This window comes from Diceros bicornis, chromosome 28, assembly GCF_020826845.1.
Source record: "Diceros bicornis minor isolate mBicDic1 chromosome 28, mDicBic1.mat.cur, whole genome shotgun sequence".
In the NCBI taxonomy this organism is placed as follows: Eukaryota; Metazoa; Chordata; class Mammalia; order Perissodactyla; family Rhinocerotidae; genus Diceros; species Diceros bicornis.
In genome coordinates, this window is record NC_080767.1 from 36,211,820 (window position 1) to 36,232,707 (window position 20,888).

Below are 20,888 nucleotides of genomic sequence, written 5' to 3' on the forward strand. Positions count from 1 at the left end.
TTTCCCTTCACTGCTGTGAACAGTGCTTGGCACACAGTAGGGGCTTGCTGCTTCATCGTGGAAGGAATGGATGCCAAGCCCCTTGCTGCGTATCCCCTGTGCAAGATCTTATTCGGTCCCCACAACAGCCTCACTCACTGGGTCTCAGGTTCAGAGAGTGTCCTAGAGTCACACAGCCGGGGGGTGGTGGAGCCTGTCCTGGGACGCACGGGTCTTGAGTCCTCTCCCAGGAGCCAAGGGAAAGCTCCCTTTGCCTCTATGTGATCGCAGCCATATGTAGCTAGCCCCAGAGCACTGTTTGGGAGCCCGGGCTCTAAAGGCAGACAGACCTGGCCCTGCCATCGACCAGGTCGGCACCCTTGCAATAGTCACGTCACCCCTGTGAGCCTCTGTTTTCTCATCTGTAAAGCGGGGAATGTCACTGTCTCACAACAGGGTCACTGTGCATGTATAGGGCTTTAGCACATAAGAAGCACTTAGGAAATGGAAGTTGTCATTTGCCAGGAAGGCCCTTCGTGCCCTCTGAAGTCACCACGTACACAATCAAGCCAGAGGTATGTATTTTGCACACACCAGAGTGGGAGGACATACAGCTCAGAGGTCCTCATGCTAAATGCAACTGATATCCTTGGGGTAAGCACCTACTGTGTGGCAGGGGCAAAACACTTCAGTGTCCTGGGGAGGTTTAATTCCTTAAAGTAAGTCCAAATGTCAGCCTCTGATAAATCTGCCGGTTTCAGCGCAGATGCTGGTTCCCTGATGCAGGGCAGATGGGGTCATGTCCATGGAAAGGAGCCCACTGTGAGGTCAACCTAAGCTCAGCCTGTCCCACAAATGATGGCACCCAGCTCCTGCCCTTCTTAGGAACCCTCAGTGGCTCTTCACTGTGCCAGGATAAACTCAGGCTGGCAAACAAATGCCTTTCCCATCACTGTCTCACCTCATGGCCCCCTCTGCCATGTATTCTGATGCGCAAGCCCACCAGTTTTCAATCATTTCACAAATGTCTTCTAAGTGTTTGCCGAATGCTGGGGGTTCTGCAGTGACTGAGACAGCTGTGTCGCCACCCTCTTAGAGTTGAGCAGTATGGCAGCTGAGGGCCTTCCATGTGCCAGCCTGTGCTGAGCGCTTGACAGGCATCGTCTCATTGAATCCATACCCAGCCTAGGCAGCAGGAACCGTAATGACCGTATTCCCACTTGACAAACGAGGACACAGGCTCCATGGGGAGAGATTTACCCAATGTCTCACAGCTGGGGCTGGGAGTGCAACTCAGATGTGTCTGACTGAAAGCAAAGAAGACAAATCACAATAATGCGTGGTGGGTGTTGACAGAAGTATGGTGAGCACTTGGCGAGGGACAACCTATTCTAGTGACCTAATCTCCACACACCCTTTTTGTGTGTCCAACTAGACTGCAAGCAACTTGAAGGCAGACTGTCTTGTTCCCTCTGTGTCCCCTCAAATCTCCCCCTCAGGCCTGGCCCAGTGTCTGGGTGGTACTGCTTTGGCTTCACCGATGTGACCGGCCTGGGTGGAGAAGAGCCTGAGGGCTGGTCACCACCGCCCTCCTCCAAATTCTCACTTGCCCACTTTGCATATGACCTCAGCAGTCAATGTGGAAATAATCATATTTATATCCATGGATCCCAGTGTGGATAAGGTTAGAGCCTCCGATTCACTCTCCCTGTCATTCATTCAAAAATATTTATTGAGCTTCTGCTATTTTCTAAGCCCTGTGGATACAATGAGAGACAATCTTCACATCTAGATTTTGTATGTGCTTTGTGGTCAATGAGACTGTAAACTACAATATTAAATATGTCAAGTGCTAATTCAAATGCTCCCCGTGACTCTCCACACCAACTCTGTGAGGTAAGCACTACTAGTATGTCCTCATTTTTAAATTTTATTTTTTTATTTTTTTTATTTGTCCCCCAAAGCCCCAGTAGATAGTTGTATGTCATAGCTGCACATCCTTCTAGTTGCTATATGTGGGACGCGGCCTCAGCATGGCCGGAGAAGCAGTGCGTCGGTGCACGCCCGGGACCCGAACCTGGGCCGCCAGCAGCGGAGCATGCGCACTTAACCGCTAAGCCACGGGGCCGGCCCTGTCCTCATTTTTATATATAAGAAGAAATGGAGACTTTGAACTTTCAACTGAGAAGTTGAACCAAGTCTTTTGGATGCCGATGCCCAGGCCGATAACTGTTGCACCACACTGCCTCCTGAATGTAATACCCATGGGAGAGGTTGTGTTTTAATTTACCAAGGTCCTCCAAAAGGATGCACCCTATACTCTGGAAGAAATAGGTCCAAATACTTATCAGACCAAAATTTCATTTTTGATCCCTACAATAGACCCTGAAAATGCCCCTCCCCCCTTTTAAGGACTTCTACTGGACTAAGGGATTAAGGGATCTATTTAAGGACAAGTGGCAACTGTGGATGCCCAACATGTTTGATTATCAAGGAACCAAGTTTTCAGAGGCCCAGAGTTGCACAATGCTGGGAAGCTGGCAGATGGCCCAGGGCTTGGCAGGTGGTATGATAAATATGGTCAATAGGCTTAGAGGTTAACTGATTTGCTGCAGGGTCCAGAGCCATCAGAGGCCGAAGTTAGGTACAGGTCTCCATATCTGCCCTTTGTACCACCAGGTGTGCCAGGCTGCTTACAAGATACCATGGATGGCACAGGATTCCCACGCAGTAATCCTGACGCCAAGTTTATTGCTGTCCCAGAAGCAAAGGTGCCAGCCTCAGGTCTAGAAGTCTTTTGAACCTCATAGGGTACTGGAGGCCATAAAATATCCGAATGGGAGCGAGCTGTCAAAATTTGACTCTGATGGGACTCGAACCCACAACCTTTGAATAACCACACCAAAATCGGCTAGAAGTCCAATGCGCTATCCATTGCGCCACAGAGCCAGTTGCCCAAACCTACCCTCTGGCTGACCTCTCCATGCGAAACCTCCTTTTTAGCGCTCTTCTAGGTTTGGTGCTGGCTAGCTGAGGCTTGCCGAACTCTGCCCGCGTCCGGACACGGACTCCGAATTCTCAGCCAACGGTGCGGGTGGCGGTACTCTCCCCCACGTCCAGACGCCCGGATACTGGGGGGTCGGGGCCCAGGCAGAACCCACCTATCTGCTCCCGGCCCCGGGGGTCCCCGCAGCCGGGCGCGGTCGCCCGGCGCGGACTACAACTCCCAGCATGCCGCGCGAGGCACCGCCCGAGGCCGTCGCGCGCGCAGAGCGGGCTGGGGCGGGCGGTGTCGTGCGCGCTGGGGCTGCGCCGCTGGCTCAGCCGCTCGCCGGTGGCGGGGAAGGTGCGGTAGGCGGTGCTGCCGGCCCGCGCAGCCGGTTTGGGTTGCAGGAGGCGGGCGGGGGAGGAGCGCCGCGGGCGGGCGGGGCTGTCCGGGCGGCCGAGCCATGCAGGACGCAGAGCCGGCGAGGCGCGGCTGAGACCCGGCTCTGCGCGCCCAGGGGCGGCTAATGCCCCCTCGCTCTCCTTACTCCGTCGCCGCAGCTGGGCCGCATCTGGACGGGGCGCCGCGCGGAGGGGCCGACGCCGGGTGAGCACGGGCCGGGCCAGTGGGTACGTGGGCGGAGGAATATGCCCGGCCGCGTCGGGGGGAGGTGACAGTGCCTGCCTGGGGTGGGGGGCGCGCCCTGCTGCTCTGTCTCCTTGTGGGGCGCTCTGCTACCCTGGCTCTTTAGGGGCCAGAGCGGTTCGCAGTGACAGGCCGGGACCCGAGGGAACTGGGCATCCGCTTGCTTCCTAGCTCCATCCCACAGCCTTCCGGGACAGGTTCCTGCCCTCTGCCCTGGTGGGCTATGGGAGGCCAGAGATCTGAGGGCCTTGGAAACCCTGGTGTTGGAGTTCGGGGCGCTAGTTCGGTCCCGCTCCTGGCTTTTGCTTTTCGCGTGGAGGAGGAGGAGATGGTCTGTAAAGGCTCCTTGTGGTCCAGACCATGTCCTCATCCTGGCTTGGAGACTCTTAGGCTACATCACAGCCTTGACCTTCAGCCGCTCCCCAGGAATAGCAGAACCCGAAGGAAAACTGAGTCCCATTGGCTGCCCCCTTGAGCAAGTCCGTAAAGCGCCAAGAATAGAGCCCAAGAGTCCTAATCTCAGTCCAGCTAGCCGTTCGCCTCCCCTAAACCCCAATCCCCAAAGAGTCATCTGACTGGTTTGCTGAGTGTGTTTGTTGGGGGTGCCTTCAAGGCCTTCTTTCTCTCCCTCAATTACCTTTCTCCTCTGGGCGGTCACCTCTCAGGCACCTCCGGGCTCTAACCTGTCTGCTCCGTCGCCCTCTATGGGCCAGCCGAGGTATGGCGCTGCCCCCCAGCCTGTGGGCAGGGACTGAGCAGGGCCCCTTCCTAGGAAGCTGCCCATTTGGGTGTTGTGGCTTGGCCTGGTCATCCACAGAACCTCCCTAGGTCTCTGGGTGGGGAGTCAAGCCAGAGGCACTTAAGTCAATACCCCCCTCCAAGCCATTTTGGTTAGGGACCCTGGATGTCAGGAGAGTGGACTGACCTGTTTTGGCTGAAAGGGCCTCTGAGAGCAAGTCTCACTACACGTATTGCGCAGAGGGGGAGACTGAGGCCTAAGTGGGAAAGGGACTTGCCTATGACTCAGAGAGTCATAGGCAGAGATGGGACTAGGGAGCTAGAACCCAGCCTCCTGCCTGTCACCCCTGGAATTTCAGACCTCAAGTCCCATGCCTATAGCTTCCCCTTCCAGATAGCCCTGGAAAGGGACATCGTCCTCAGCCACCCCACTCAGTATGGCTAAGCCTCAGTACACGTAGACCCTTTGGGATCATAGTGGCCTGGCTGCCTGGGTCAGGAGGTGGGAGACCCAGACATTTGGGTCCACTGACTGCCTTGTGCCCACAGGCCACAATGCTGCTCGGGGCATCTCTGGTGGGGGTGTTGCTGTTCTCCAAGCTGGTGCTGAAACTGCCCTGGACCCAAGTGGGGTTCTCTCTGCTGCTCCTCTACCTGGGGTCTGGCGGCTGGCGCTTCGTCCGGGTCTTCATCAAGACCATCAGGCGCGATGTCTTGTGAGTACCCGGTCCAGCCCTTCCTGGGGTCTCTCACACCAAGCTGGGCTCCTAATCTCCCAAATCTCCCCAGACCAGACCCCATGGCCTCTACCTGCACACGGCACCTGGGCCCCAAAGGAGCAGCCTCTGCGCCACACCCTTCCCCTGGCTGTAGCACCTGGTACTTCCATCTCCAAGGTCAAGGTTTCCTCCTGGGGAATCTTCCTAACTTGCTGCTCCTTAGCCTGGCGCAGACTTGGGGGCCCAGGATATGCACTGGACACCAGGTGTGTTGAGGAGATGTCTGCAAGGGGTCCCCAGGACATGCTGTAGCTTGTGAGAGGGTGAAGAGGAGCCCTGTGGAAAAAGCCCTGTCCTGGTGTTGGCATGATTCTGAGAGGGCACCGAGTTCTAGAGCAGGGCACCAAATAGATGTCTGAGAGAACCTGCTCCCCAAAGGATGTCAGGTATGGTCCACAGGGATATCCTGTACCAGAAACACCTGCTGCCACCTGCTCTGTGCCCGGTGGAGGGCTGGCTCTGGGGCCCAGAGAGGATCAAGGCAGACCCAGTCCTGAGCCAAGCTCAGACTGGTCAGAGAGATAAGAAGGGGACACAGTGAATCCCTAACTGGCAGTGCCATGTGGGCAGAGACCCTGGCGGCCTTGCTCACAGTAGTGTCCCAGCATCCAGCACAGTGACCCACGTCCAGAACAGGCAGCTCAGCATTTGTCAGTCTGAGTTGATTGCAGAAGGAGGTATTGAGTGGCCACTGCCGGCAGGGTGGAAGCAGCAGAGAGCTGTGGGAGCATGGAGCAAGGAGAGATGGCTCCAGGCCGGGGCCTTGGGAAATCAGAGAAGGCCTCCTGGAGGAAAAGAATTTGTACTTCAGAGGCACCTCTAGGTGGTAGGAGCAGGGGATTCCAGCCAGAGGGCACAGCATCAGCAAAGGCATAGAGGCCAGGCATCTGGGAGAGTTCAGGGGTCAGAGGTAGCAGGGGCAGGGCAGGAAAGGGAGATGTTGCCAGCAATTCCACAGACACTTAATGAACATCTACCCTGTGCCTGGCACTGAGCAGGACCAGGCACTGATGAACAAGACGGAGCCCTGACCTTGCTGGGCTCACGGGGGGAAGACTGGACAAATTGCAAACTCATCCTTTATATACTCTAGTGATGGAGGGGAAGGTATGATACGGGGCTGTGGAAGGTCCCGAAAGAGGAGTTTAGACTTTGACTTGGGGAGTCCTGGAAGGCTCTGACAGAGCAGCAGACTCAGAGCAGAGCTTAGAAGATAGAAGGAGTTGAACTCAGGAGCCAGAGAGGACCAAGGTTGAGATCTCAGCTCAGCCACATTCCACCTGCGAAGCTTGGGGCAAGCCGTGGTGCGGGCAGAGCCTTGGTTTCCCCATCTATACAGGGGAGGGAGTAATCGCCCAGTCCCTAGTGTTACTCTGGGGCTTCGATGAGCTGGTGCACGTAACAGTGCCCAGAAGGAGAATGTTGCAAGTGATTTGGCTCAGAAGCCTCAGGCCTGTAGGGTATTGGGAACCCCACTCCCGACCCTGCAGTCATGGCTCCCTTGCTCACTCCCACTCAGCGGTGGCATGGTGCTCCTGAAGGTGAAGACAAAGGTCCAGCGGTACCTGCGGGAGCAGCAGACGGTGCCCCTTTTGTTCGCCTCTACGGTCCGGCGCCACCCTGACAAGACGGCCCTGATCTTCGAGGGCACAGACACCCACTGGACTTTCCGCCAGCTGGACGACTACTCGAGCAGTGTGGCCAATTTCTTGCAGGCCCGGGGCCTGGCCTCGGGCGACGTGGCTGCCCTCTTCATGGAGAACCGCAATGAGTTTGTGGGCCTGTGGCTGGGCATGGCCAAGCTGGGCGTGGAGGCGGCTCTCATCAACACCAACCTCCGGCGGGACGCCCTGCGCCACTGCCTGACCACCTCCCAGGCCCGGGCCCTCATCTTTGGCAGCGAGATGGCCCCCGGTAAGTCCCAAAGGGGCAGGGGACAGGCAGGGAGTCCCACGGGACATTGTACAGACCACAGCCCCCCTGTAGCCCTGGGGGAGGCTGTGTGGCTCACCAGATGAGGGCAGGAGCCTCATGAAGGCATGAGGTCAGCTGGAGATCCTGAGTGAGAGATGGAATTCTCTAGGCCTCAGTTTCCTCACTGTGGTACCTACCTCGTACCACTTTCAAGAAGATACTTCACCCGAAGCACTAACAGTGGCTGAAGCTACTATTATCTGATGCCCTTAGATATAATGGGAACCGTTCTTGTGACCAATTAGGCCTCGTTTGCCTCATCTAAAAAATGGGAACAAGAATCCATTCTCTGCTCTCCTGCAGAGCTTATGTTTTATTTGCTGCCACATTGGGCACTGACTGAGCACTGAGCTTGGTGCTTTACAAAAGCAGCTCTCATCTTCACAAAGCCTGGTGAAGTAGGGATTGTCATCTCGGCTTTACAGATGAAGAAACTGAGGTTCAGAGTGGTGTGAGGAACTCACCGAAGGTCACACAACTTGGGCTTGACCACAGCATCCCTGTTCTTTTCCCCCACACTGCTGTGGTTGTAGAATAATGGACAGGGAAGGTTATTAAATGCAGAAAGGGGAGGAAAAAGGATGTAGCAGGGAGAAGGGGGAGGATTGGATGAATCAAGAGGAAGCCAGAAGAATTGGGGCCAAGTGGGCCAGGACAGGCCCATGCCCAGGACAAGTAAGTATCTGGACATCTGTAGTGCTCAGGGGAGCCTGAGAGAAGCATCTCGCTCTCTGAAGAGGCTCAAGGGCTGCTGGCCTCTGACCTGCATCCTCCTTTCTGTCTGGTCCCCCACAGACCAGCACAGTACAGTGGGTAAGAGCTCAGATCTCAGTGTGAGATAGAGCTGGCTCTGGGTCCCAACTCCAGCACATTCTAGCTGTGAGCACGTCCCTCCCATTCTCAGAGCCTCAGTTTCCTCATCTGTAAAATGGGCTGTTATTGGTACCTGCTTCCTGGGGTGTGTGAGCAGGAGAGTGCATGTAGAGAGCCCGCTGTGTAGTCAGCCAGCAGCTAACGGGAGCTGTTGCTCCTGTGAGCATCTTCCTTATAGTGAGGTCCCGAGTGCTTCACCCATTTCTCTCTCCCCATCCAGCTAATCTCCCCTGACATCATGCCCAGCCCTGACACGAGCAGAGGTCCTGGGAACACGGGGTTTCCTGGCCTGCCTGCTGATCTGTCCTGTCTTCCCCGCAGCTGTCTTTGAGATCCATGCCAGCCTGGACCCCTCACTCAGCCTCTTCTGCTCCGGCCCCTGGGAGCCCAGTGCAGTGCCCGCTAGCACCGAGCACCTGGATCCCCTGCTGGAAGATGCCCCTAAGCACTTACCCAGTCACCCTGTAAAGGGCTTCATAGGTGAGTCCCCCACTCCCACAAAGGGCTTCTAAGATAGCCAAGACAGAGCACTGGCCTCAAGGCCGGAGGCTTGGGTTCTTCTGCAAACTTGCTGTGTGACCTGGAGTGAGTCATGTCGCCTTCGTTTTTCCATCTGGGAACGTGGGGACAGTAACCCTGGGGTTACTGGGAAGGTTATACAAGCTGATGTGTATGAAAGTGCCAGGCCTGGTGCCGAGCACACAGGAGGTCACACATCCGAGTCCCTGATTTGTTGAACAAACCTTCGTTGGTGCCTAACGTGTGCAGGATCACGTGGGGCCCAGGAACCTGCTCTGTCTGCATTTTGGCTGGGGCTGGGCCAGGAGCAAGACCCTCTGAATATTCATCCAGCATCTGTTGAGTGCGGGCTGCTGCTGGGCCGTGATCCTCTCCCTGCCCTGGGCTGCCTGCCTTCCCCTCCCCTCCTCCAGGCAGCCTCCTGGACCCCCTCACCTCTTCCTGTGCACGCCAGCCTGCCTTGTGGAGCGCACAGCCTGCTGCATCACTTGGTGGCTCGGAGCTTGGAGAGTTCATATCCCGGCTCTACTGTTCCCCTTTGTGTGCCCTGAGCACCTGAGCTGCCCTCTGAGCCTCGGTCCCCACAGCTATAAAGTCGAGGATGGTAACAACCCATTTTATGGAGTGGCTTTGAGGACTGACAAAGATATAGTGGGTCAAGTCCTGAAGCTGGAGTGTGGCAGGAGGTGCTCAGCAGCTGGTCATTGTCGTCATTACCATCATTTATCCTCTGTCATATCTGGATCTTATCTCCTGGGTGCTCTGTAAGCTGCTTGAGGGCAGGGCCTCTGGCTGGTTCAGCCTGGTGCCCTCACGGTGCCTAGCCCAGGGCTGGCATCAGCAGGCACCCAGAGAGCGTGAGACAATCGATACAAAATATGCAGGGTCGGGGCCGGCCCTGCGGCGCAAGCGGTTGAGTGCGCGCGCTCCACTGCGGCGGCCCGGGGTTCGCCGGTTCGGATCCCGGGCACGCACTGACGCACCGCTTGTCAGGCCATGCTGTGGCGGAGTCCCACATAAAGTGGAGGAAGATGGGCACAGATGTTAGCCCAAGGCCAGTCTTCCTCAGCAAAAAGAGGAGGACTGACAGATGTTAGCTCAGGGCCGATATTCCTCACAAAAAAAAAAAAAAAACATGCAGGGTCATCCTGTGGCATTCCTGACCTCCCAGAACCTCCAGCCCAATGGGACTGAGCCTCGTACAAAAACTGTAATGTGACAATCCCTGGGCAGATCTGCAGGGTAGGATAAAGAAGAAACAAAGCTACTTCAGCACCCTGCGTCCTGCAGCTAATGCCTCCCCACGCTCTAAGACTCAGGGTGGGGATCACCTCCTTTGGGAAGCCCTCCCTGGTGCCAGCTGCCCTCCCTCGAACCCGGGTCAGGTGCCGCCTCTGGGCTTCAACAGGCCCTGTGCTTCCCACCTGCTCCCGACACTTCGTGCTCAGTATTGGGATGGCCTGTGTCCTCCTCATCTGCCTGTCCCACTCAGCTGCGACCTCCGCCAGGGCAGGGCCTGTGCCCATCTTAGTCACTGATATCTGCCCACACCTGGCACAGAGCGAGGGCACAGAAAAAGTTTGTTGAAGGAACGGAGGCAGGCATTAGAGCAGAGAGTGGTGTCTGCACTCATCAGAGTAGGCCTCCTGGAGGACATGTGATGGGACTGGGTGTTGAATCATGTCCTTCTGTCTGACTCCATGCCCAGCCCTGTGCTGCCCCCCTCCCAGCTGCTCACGTGTCTGTTTTCTTCAGATAAGCTCTTCTACATCTACACATCGGGCACCACGGGGCTGCCCAAAGCCGCCATCGTGGTGCATAGCAGGTAAGGGGCAGATGCCTCAGGGGGAAGGCTGGGGGTGGCCGGGCCTGGGATCCTCGCCTCCTGCCTTTCCAGGGGCCCACAGAGCCCTCTGCCCTCCCAGGTATTACCGCATGGCTGCCCTGGTGTACTACGGATTCCGCATGCGGCCTGACGACATTGTCTATGACTGCCTCCCGCTCTACCACTCAGCAGGTAGCCTGGGCCCACTTCCTCAGCCTCTGGTGCCCCCAGAGCCTCAAGAACCCCACCCCTCTTGGCAGGCAGCAGGTCACAGTAGAAACACATGAGCTTTGGAATCAAATCTGGGTTCAAATCCAGATGTGGCCCTTGACGGGATTTCTCTGAATGAGGATGGCTGTACCAGCCTGGCAGTGTGTGTGGCTGTGTCCCGCAGCGCACCTGGGCTACTCTGACCATTCGGTGCGTTTCCACAGGTGTGCAGAGCCTTGCTGCCTGGTCTTAGGGGCTTAAGGGAAGACAGAGATGGAATAAATATAGTTCCTGCCCTCAAGGTGCTTAGGAGTCTGGTGTGTGTTTGGGGCAAGACAATGATGGGAGCCCACATGAGTGTGGGGAGGGGCAGGGAGCAGGAGCTCGGCTCAAGGAAGAGCCCAGTGATGGCTGGGAAGGCTTCCTGGAGGAGGTGGACCCAAGGCAGGCAGATATGAGGTGCAGAAGCCAGGTGGGCTAGCTCAGTGCCCCCTGGCTGAATAGCAGCATTACGGGGATGAGAGCAGGAGCTTGGGACCAGCTCTAGAGGCCCTGGGGGACAGTCTAAGGAGTGTGTACGCCATCTCATAGGCACTGGGGAGCCATGGAAGGTGTCTGACTAGGGGAGAGAGATGATAGTTAGTGTTGGAGGGACAGGACAGGAAAGGGAGAGACCAGGGGAAGGGCCTTTGAAGAGGCTGGGCTGGGCAAGAGGAGACTGTGGAGGAAAGGGTCTTCCATCTCCCTGACCTCCAGGGCCCACTCCTCTGCCTTCAGGAAACATCGTGGGGATCGGGCAGTGCCTGCTGCACGGCCTAACAGTGGTGATCCGGAAGAAGTTCTCAGCTTCCCGGTTCTGGGATGACTGTATCAAGTACAACTGCACAGTGAGTGAAAAGGGAAGGGCCGGAGCCATCCTGTCCCTCATGACCCTCCCACGACCCCACTCTGGGACATCCATCTGACAGCTGAAGGCAGCCAGTCCTTCATTCAGGGCAACATTCCTGTTGTTCAGATGGGAGACTGAGGCCCAGAGGGCAAGGATGGCACAGCCGGCCCCTGGGGGGTGGGGTCAGGACTAATAGGGTCGGGACCTGAGGGACTGGGAGGTGGTGCAGTGAGAGCAACCTCAGGGGCCCAGACTCACGCCAGCTCCTCCTCAGATTGTGCAGTACATCGGCGAACTCTGCCGCTACCTCCTGAACCAGCCGCGCCGGGAGGCGGAGACCCGGCATCGGGTGCGCATGGCGCTCGGCAACGGCCTTCGGCAGTCCATCTGGACCGAGTTTTCTAGCCGCTTCCACATCCCCCAGGTGGCTGAGTTCTACGGGGCCACTGAGTGTAACTGCAGCCTGGGGAACTTTGACAGCCAGGTGCGGCCCAGGTTGGGGCGTGGACAGACCACGGAAGGCACCGCAGTGGGGGGAGGGCATAGTTCCACATGAGAGTGTGGGCGCCAGAGCCCCCTGCCCCCACTGTCCAGTGTCAGGCCCATGCGGGGAGAGCCCAGGCCCAAGTCTTGGTCTTTGCAGGTGGGGGCCTGTGGCTTCAACAGCCGCATCCTGTCCTTCGTGTACCCCATCCGGCTGGTGCGTGTCAATGAGGACACCATGGAGCTGATCCGGGGCCCCGATGGCATCTGCCTTCCCTGCCAGCCAGGTCTGCCCCAGGGTTGGAATTGGGCGTCAGAGGGTGAGAGGTTGGCCCAGGAGGGAGATGGGACAGGTCAGTGAGTGGGGAGCCCTATTCTGACCAATGGCCATCACTCAGCTCTTCTCTTAGGGCTACAAGCCATTTATTATTTCTTCATCCATCCATCCATCCGTCAGTCCATTCACTCACTTTCGTGTTGAGGACCCTGGGTCCGGGCCACCTGGGATTGATCCTGGCTCAACCCCTTAGCTCTGTGCCTGAGGCCTCTCATCTGCAAGTGCGGCTGATGGCAGCACCGCCTCCTGGGGTTCCCCCGAGGACGGCGTGTGGTAAAGAACGTAAGGCTCTTTCAGCAAAGCCGGGGCCCAGGGAGCGCTAGCTTTGGTCAGGTTGTCCACGTAGAGCTTTGCCACCCTTCATTTATTTGTTCATCTCTCTGTCTGCTCGGTGACCAGACGTGACTGAGTGCCTGCACGTACCAGACCTGCCAGGAGAGGCTCCCTGCCCTTGGGCTCCTGGGCTGGGGGAGAGATGGGTGTTTCTATGGGCAGCAGTGTAAACAGAAGCCAGAGCGAGATGCAGGGTGCATTTGGGAGTGGAGGAACCAGTGGAAGAGGCCACCCAGGGCAAATCTGACTCAGATTTTCCTGCCCCCAGGGGAGCCGGGCCAGCTGGTGGGCCGCATCGTCCAGAAGGACCCCCTGCGGCGCTTCGACGGCTACCTCAACCAGGGCGCCAGCAATAAGAAGATCGCCAAGGACGTCTTCCAGAAAGGGGACCAGGCCTACCTCACTGGTGGGTGGGCATCTCTCCCCAGCCCTTCACAGCCCCTTCGGGGTGGGCAGGGTGGAGAGGAAGGAGGGGGCCTTCCCCCACCTTCAGAGGACACCTCCCCAGGACTCCCCCAGTCCCAGCCCTTACGGTTGAACAGATTCCTAGGATCCAGCAAGGACTGCCCGGCCCAAGCTGCTGGGCCACACGCCAGGCCTGCCCAAGCCCTGCCTCACGCAGCCCCTCCCTAGGTGATGTGCTGGTGATGGACGAGCTGGGCTACCTGTACTTCCGAGACCGCACTGGGGACACGTTCCGCTGGAAGGGTGAGAACGTGTCCACCACCGAAGTGGAGGGCACGCTCAGCCGCCTGCTGGACATGGCCGATGTGGCAGTGTATGGTGTCGAGGTGCCAGGTATGTGTGGGGAGGCAGGAGGTGCCAGGTATGTACGGGGAGGCGCCACCAGGGGGCACTGCCAGCCTCTCACCGTCCATCCTACTGCCCACAGGAACCGAGGGCCGGGCCGGAATGGCTGCTGTGGCCAAGCCCGCTTGCAGCTGTGACCTGGAGCACTTTGCACAGCTCCTGGAGAAGGAGCTGCCGCTATACGCCCGCCCCATCTTCCTGCGCTTCCTGCCTGAGCTGCACAAAACAGGTCTGCCCCCTCCCCTGCTCTAGCTCCTAGGTTCCAGGCTGAGGCCCCTTCCTGGTTCCTTCTGGAGAGACCTGGGTGGCTAGCCTTTGACCTGCACCCACAGCCTTTCTGGGTGGTGGGTAAACTGACCTCCCTGTGTACAGGGAGCAGACCGAGCCTTCAGAGAGAGAAGCGTCCTCCAATCGTTAGAGGAACAGGTATTGATGGAGTGCCTACGGTGTGCCAGGCGCTGTGCTGGGCCCTGGGGATAGACGTAACAGATTCTGACAGGACCTCCACCTTCTTGGAGCTTCTAGAGCAGTAGGGGAGCAGCCACAGGACAAGCAATTCCAAAGATAAAGAATGGGTGACAGATCAAACTGACGAAAAGCAGATGAAGGGGGCTCGGATGGCTGGGAGGCTTCCCTGAGGAGGTGACGTTCAAGCTGAGACCTGACGGAGAGGGAGGACTTCGTGGGGGTGGGGGGCATTCCAGGCTGTTCGAGTGTAGGTACAGCAAGTGTGAAGTCCCTGAGATAGGCAGGCGCTCGGGTGCTAGAGGAGGGAAAGGAGGTCCCCAAAGCTGGAGCCAGTGAGAGGGGCGGGCAGTGGCATGAGGAGGGATAGAGAGGCCAGCAGCGGCCAGAAGCCCAGGGCCTTGTGGGCCGGATGGGGCTGGGCTAGCTGTGCTGGGGGCAGAGGGAGCCACAGAAGTGTTTGTGCAGAGTAGTAACCTGATCAGATTTGTGTTCTACAAAGTCCTCTGGCTGCTGTGTAGAAAGTGGGAGAGGGCTGCAGGTGGCCCCTGGGGGAGCGAGGAGGCAGTGAGGTGTCATCGTCACCCAGGTGAGAGGTGAGTGGTGGGCCCACATCACATGGCAGGGTGCTGCCATCCTTCTGTCTGTTGGTCCACTGATGCTCTCAGGAGTTCCCTGAGGGGCAGGAAGCGCCAGGGCTCACGCCCGACCTCCCCCCGCGCTCCTCAGTCCTTGCTGCCCTGTCCTGGCTCTCCCCCTGCTCAGCCGCTCCCTGGCTGCTCAGCCTCGGCCACGTCTGCCTGGCCGCCTCCCACGTGGTCACGTCAGCCCCTGCCTTGCCAGAAAGCCTCCCTGACTGACGTGGCCCTGCCAGGTATCAGGCCCCTGGGAGCCCCTGAAGCAGCTGAAGTTGGGAGGGTCTGACGGGACGCTGGTGCTGGGCTCGAGACGGAGACCGCGAGCTCCCTGAGGATTGGACGATGGCCGGGACTTCTCTGTCCAGGAGAGGCAGGGAGCCATCAGACCTCAGGTTTCAGAGAGGCAGAACACCCCAATCTGACTTAGGGCTTAAAAGAACCATTTTATTTGCTCACCATTTTTGGGTCAGCAATTTGGGGTTGAGTGGTTCTTTGTTGGCCTCGCCTGGGGTGAGAGAGCTAGCTGCCATCACTCAGAGGCTCTGCTGGGGCTGGCGGCTCTCAGATGGCCTTACTCACATGTCTGGCTCCTGGCTGGTTGGTTCTGCAGCGCTGCCCAACAGAACTATCTGCAGTGATGGACATGTTCTGTATCTGCGCTGTCCAGCACAGCAGCTATGAGCCCCACTTCACTGCCGAGCACTTGAGATGTGGCCAGTGTGCCTGAGAAACTGAATTTTAAATTTTGTTCAACTTAAATTAAATTTACATAGCCACATATGGGCAGTGACTACCCTATTGGACAGCGCCGGTCTAGGTGGCCTTCTCTGGGATGGTTCATCTCTGCTCTGTGTGGCTTCTCATCCTTCAGAGGCTAGACTGGTCTCAGGGCACCCCCAAGAGGGTAGGGATGGAAGCTGCAAGGCCACTTGAGGCCTGGACTCACTCAGTACTCCCACAACATTGCTTCTGCTACAATCTGTTGGTCAAAGCAAGTCACAGGGCCAGTCTAGATTCAAGTGGGGGTCAAGAAAGACTCCAGCTCTTGCTGGGACAAGTGGCTAAACCACATGGCAGAGTGTACATACAGGGAAGGGAGGAATCGGTAGCCATTTTTGGCAATCTGTCACACCTGGGTTCATATCCCAGCTCCACCATTTACTAGCTGTGTGACATTGGCCCAGAGATGTGCCTCTCTGAGCATCAGTCTTCTCATCTGTACAATGGATTAATACCATTGATTGAAAGATGCATAATTTACATTACATACTATTCAGGAAAAAACCCACTGATAATTAAACTATTTCAGAGATGTTAAAATCAAAAAACATGCATCTTAGAATTCATAGAATTAGGTTGAGCACCTGCCTCTGGGGTTGATGTGCAGATTAAATGAGATCACACCTGTACCTGGGAGGTGCTTGATAAAGGGACTCATCACAGAAGACCTGAGTTCTGGTCCTCACTCAGTGTGTGGGCTTGCACAAATAGCTTCCCTTCTTCAGGTCTCAGTTTCCCTATCTGCACAAAGCAGGCAGGTAACACAGACCCCCACCCCTTTACCAGGGCTTCTGTGAGAAGTGGGACATAATGTGATAGAGCCTTTTTTGCAAACTGTAAAGGGCTGTGCCCCTCCTCCCACACATCCCCTTTCCTATGTTCCCTCCAGCCTTCCTTCGCTGCCCCTCTCCAACTCTGGCGGGCGAGTTCCCGGAACTTGGACCCCTGCACTGCACCCTCTGACTCTGACTCTTCTTCCCTCTCCCCCCGATCTTCCCTGCTCCCTCAGGGACCTTCAAGTTACTGAAGACAGAGCTGCGGAAGGAGGGCTTTGACCCTGTGGTCGTGAAGGACCCACTGTTCTACCTGGATGCCCGGAAGGGCTGCTACAGCCCGCTGGACACAGAGGCCTACACCCGCATCCAGGCAGGCGAGGAGAAGCTGTGATTTGCTTCGAATCCCTCTGAGGGCGGGCGGAGCTGGATCCAGAGCCCCAGCTCCCACTCCAGGGGGGTGCTGGGCGATGCCAGACCAAAGCAGGCGGGACCCGGCACCTCGACCCCGAGGTGCTGACCCCTCCCCCTCAAAACTGCCAAGTGACTCACTGCCACCTCCCCCTCCCCCCAGAGGCTTTCTGTGAAAGCCTCATGTCCACGTATTTCTTCAAGGCCAGGCGGGGCCTCTGGGCCCCAGGCTGAGACTGACTGGGCCCCTCAGGATGATGTCTTAGGTCAGGGCAGGGGGAGGTGGAAGGTTACCAAGCACTCCCCAGAGAGCAGGGAGCTTGTACATGGGACCAGGGCAGAAGCCCCCAGACTCAGGAAGCCAGCAGAGTGGGAAGGCGCAGCAGTGACCATTGATCAGGTGGCCGAAGAGGATCCTGACTCCCGAGCTGCTCAAGTGTCACTCCATGCTGCCTTGGCCTCCAGGAGAGTAGAAGGAGGACCCCGAACTGCAGCAGGTTGCTTGGACAGAGCACCCCCTCCTGTCCTCCTCTCCCTGGGTGGCTGCCTGACTGTCCCTCAGGCAGGGTCTTTCTGTCTTTGTGGGTCTGTCCGTGTCACCTTCTCCATCTCGGCCCTGGCCTGGCTATGAGGAGGGGTGGGGGGGTGCTCAGGGGCCAATAAACTCTACCTTGACTACCCCCAGCCTGTGTGCATGCCACCCAAGCTCACCCCCAGCCTGCTCAGGCCCCACCTCCCGCCCCAATCACTCACTCGTCCATTCATTCATTCCCTTGGACTTGGGGATACGTCACAGCCCCTGCCACAGCCCCTGCCTTTGGTGTGTTGTCTCAGACGGGGGGTAGTCCACACCTGAGTCTGACAAGGTGTTTAACAGCATGAGCTTGGAAGTCCAAACCAGCTATGTCACTTATAAGCTTGTGGCCTTGGCCAAGTGACTCAGTCCCCTCATCTGTGAAATGGGAATAATCAGGAGGATCCAGGGAGCAAAAGGTAGCCATTATGGGGGGAAGGCTGTTCAGAGCCTTCAAGGAGAAATCCCTAACCCAGGACAGGATCCCATCTCCACACCCTTGTTCGTGCTGTTCCCTCTGCCTGGGGTGCATTTCCCAGGGGTTTGGGGGCTGTGTGAGCCAGGGCAGGGCTGCCTAACAGGCCAAGCGGAGTCCAGGAAAGCTTCCTGGAGTCTTACGAGGGCTGTAGAGTCAGCAGTGCCAGTGGAGAGCCAGCTGTCCCCTAGGCCCCGTCACTGGAGTCGTGCACAGCCCAATGGGAAAAGGGGCCAGCACAGCCCAGGGCAGCAGACTGTGCCCGGGGGCCTCATCCTCACTGTTTAACCCTCACCATGGTCTGTGTCACTTGGCTGAGGTCACACAGCAAGTGGAGGGGCTGGAATGCAAACCCCAGCCCCGAGCCCTTCCCACTCCTCCACCTGCCTCCTTGGTGCAGAAGGCAACAGGAAAGCCAGAAGAGCTTCCATTCCAGGCTTGCCTGTGGAGCTCACTGTGGGCCACGCCCGAGGCCAGCAGCTGACAGTCTGGGTGGAGGGTGGCCACGACGAGAAATCTGGAGTGCCTCCTTGGGGAGTGGCCTTTGAAAGACAGAAGAGTCTGGTGCCACTCCTGGGGGAAGGCGGAGGGAGGTGGGCAGAGCTGGAGTCCATCCTTGGAGAGCAAGGGTGGGAGTGGGGGGTGAACACAGGCATAACTGCAGTGCGTAGTCTGACCAGCAGAGGGCGCGTGGACCTTGCAGAATCCTGTCGGGCCCTTAGAGCTCGTTCAACCTTCAGAAGCAGGAAGGAGGGGCTGTGAGTGCCCACTTCACCCCCAGGCCAGGTACACAGCCCAGAAGCCCCTTTGGTTGGGCTCCCAAGGGGCTGGACTTGGCGGACAGTGAAGCTTCGTGTCTCTAACCCCCAGCAACATGTGCTCTCCAATGGGAAGGAGCCCCCCCAGGGAGCCCTGTTCCTTCCTCCAGCTTGAACACAGTCATCAAAAGGCAGTATGGAGCCGTGGTTAAAAGCTCCAGCTTGGGAGTCAGTCAGGCCCACGTTCAAATCCATTTGCCAGGCTAAGCCTCAGTTTCCTCTCCTGTAAACGGAGGTCTAGGAATCCCCACCTCGGGACAGTTGTGAACATGCAGTGAGATTGTATATGGAACTCTCTTTGCACAGGGCCTGGTGCCGATATCTGCTCAGAACATGGTAGTTAAAAGAAAAAAAGGAGACATATTCAGGTGTTAAAACCCCAAACTTGGCCTAAGTTTCCCCCTTCCGCACCCGCCCTCCCCCAGCCCCTCCGTGAAGGGGGGTCCTGGTGGGTCTCTGAGTCTTGCAGCTCTCCTGTCTGCCTCTGGTCATCTCCATGCATGCAGCAGATGCTCAATATGTGGTTGTGCTCCTGAAGTTAACTGACAAGAGCTACAGGTTATTGGGCATTTCCTGACATTTATATAGTGCTTCATGGTTTACAACGCACTGCATAAGTTCATCTGTGGAGCCGATTCGGTCGGGAAAGGCCTACTCTGTCGGGAGAGGAGATGGGGGGCACAGGGAGCAAGCTGGAGACCCGGGCCCTGGATCTGCCTTCAGGGAGCCCACCGTCTGGGGGTGCACAGGGGGGGTGGGGGACTGGCAGTGGAGAAGCTAAGGGTGTGTGCTTAGCTGCACCCTGACCCGGGTATGGGGGCGTTTCACGGTCAGAAGGGTTTTCAAGGACGAGCTATCCCAGAATGGCGGGGGCGGGGGGGGGGGGGGGGGGGGGTGGAGTCCCAGACAGACGGAGCAGCAAAGCACGGAAAAGCCTGGAGGTACAGGGCAGGTCAGGGCAGTGCGGTGAGGCCACGGGGGCCCCAGCAAAATAGGAAGTGAATCCTTTGTGGGCACCTCTACTTGCACACCTCCCGAGATGGGGCGCTCTGCTAGGAAATCCTTGTTTCAGGTCAAACCCTCTTCCTTACACTTGCGACGGCCACCACCTATGGAGCGCCTCCTGTGCGCCGGGCGCTGTGCACAGCGCTCTAAGTGCATTATTTCATTAAATCCATAACACAAAGCAGCTACTATTTTTATCCCCATTCCACAGATGAGGAATCTGAGGCTCAGAGAGGCAACGTCTCTCCGCAGCCCACAGAGCCTGTGAATGGCAGCGCTGGGATGCAAGGCCCCTTCCCGGGGTCTCCGTGTTCCCATCTGCGACCTGCGCCCGGAGAGTCTGGAAAGGGCCTGCCTCCAGCGTTCCCGGAGGTCCTACCGCCCTGGGGACAGGCAAGTGGCAGCGCAGGCCAGTGCTTGGCGTATCATTTTCAATTCCTGGGAAGAAGGTTAAATACCTCGGAGAGGCCCATTGAGGCGGTGGCGGCGAGGGGGCGACCGAGTGACTTTCAAAGGGGCCTGAATGCGTGGCCGGCCCCTCCCCCCAAGGAGGGGGCCCTGCTTCCTCCCGGCCTAATGATATTCTGGGCTCAGCCCTCGTCTTTGGCGGCAGTTTAACCCAAGCCGGGGCGGATTTCTTTCTCACTGATCTCAGCTTGACACCCAATTAGCACAAGAATGGGAGGAGGAAGCCTGCGAGAGGCGCCTCCCAGCCTCCCGGGGCGCACGAGGGGAGCAGGCGGGAAGACAAAGGGCAGCGGGCAAGGGGGCACCCGCGCCCTCGCCTCCCCCGTCTCCCCCGCCTCCCCCGCCATTGTCTCCCTAGGAGCTTCAGAGGGGATAGAGGCCAACGCGCGGCTGGCCAGCCTGCTGAAGGGCACAGGGGATGGGGCCCAAGCCCCTCTTCTGCATAGATCCCAGGGGAAGACATTCGGGTGAGCCTCGCCCAACCGGAGGCGGTGAGGGTCAGGGAGTAGGGACAGGGATCCTGAAGGCACAACAACCTGGGGTTGAGGCCTGACACGTAGGGTTCCACGGGCGAGCCACCAGTTCTGAGCCTCAGTTTTCTCATTTGAAAAATGGGGATAATAGTCCCTGTGAGGAGTCAGGCAATGCATGTACAGCACCTGGCAGGTGCAAAGTGGGCGTTCAATAAATACTCTTTACATGAATATAATATGTCAGACTATTATCGTTACTAATTAAGAGGTTGAGTAGGGTAGGCTTGGGGTCAGGAGAAGGAAGGGCTTTTTCAGAAAGCCAGGCATTCACAGAATATGTTGATTTACCCAGAAGTGAGCTCCCAGCCTCTGGGGCTATGCAAGGAGAAGGTGGAGGACCCCCTGCCTGTTGAGATGTGCAGGAGGGAGGGAATGCCTCTGGCCTTCCCATGTGGCCCTCCTCCCCACCTCCACCTCTCACAATTCCTTGGGACTTGGGCTTAGATGTGACTTCCTCTGTGAAGGCTTCCCTGATCCCAAAGGCTGGATTAGGGGCCTCCTCCAGCTTCCACAGGCCCCTGTGTTCCCCCTTCATAACACTGATTGCACTCCGGTCCATTTTTACTGT

General features: G+C 57.6%; 1 protein-coding gene and 1 non-coding gene across 5 annotated transcripts; one reads left to right on the top strand and one right to left on the bottom strand.

Annotated features, from left to right (window-relative positions):
- Window positions 1–2,837: 2,837 nt before the first annotated feature.
- TRNAR-UCU (transfer RNA arginine (anticodon UCU)) lies at window positions 2,838–2,928 on the bottom strand. Its single transcript is given in 2 exon segments — window positions 2,838–2,873; window positions 2,892–2,928. It is a non-coding gene; the product is annotated as a tRNA-Arg (tRNA).
- Window positions 2,929–3,424: 496 nt separating this feature from the next.
- On the top strand, window positions 3,425–18,062 carry SLC27A4 (solute carrier family 27 member 4). Of its 4 annotated transcripts, none has more exons than XM_058524177.1 (13): window positions 3,425–3,594; window positions 4,898–5,064; window positions 6,647–7,041; window positions 8,296–8,454; window positions 10,249–10,318; window positions 10,419–10,510; window positions 11,306–11,415; window positions 11,692–11,901; window positions 12,061–12,187; window positions 12,839–12,976; window positions 13,204–13,368; window positions 13,463–13,609; window positions 16,273–18,062. In XM_058524177.1, the coding sequence occupies exons 2-13, from the start codon at window positions 4,904–4,906 to the stop codon at window positions 16,428–16,430; spliced, it is 1,932 nt and encodes a 643-aa protein (XP_058380160.1). In that variant the 5' UTR covers window positions 3,425–3,594; window positions 4,898–4,903; the 3' UTR covers window positions 16,431–18,062. The 4 variants fall into 4 exon arrangements, with proteins under 4 accessions (XP_058380160.1, XP_058380161.1, XP_058380159.1 ...); XM_058524178.1 differs by having other exon boundaries at window positions 3,425–3,571; XM_058524176.1 differs by lacking the exon at window positions 3,425–3,594 and adding an exon at window positions 3,700–4,328.
- The last annotated feature ends 2,826 nt before the right edge of the window (window positions 18,063–20,888 follow it).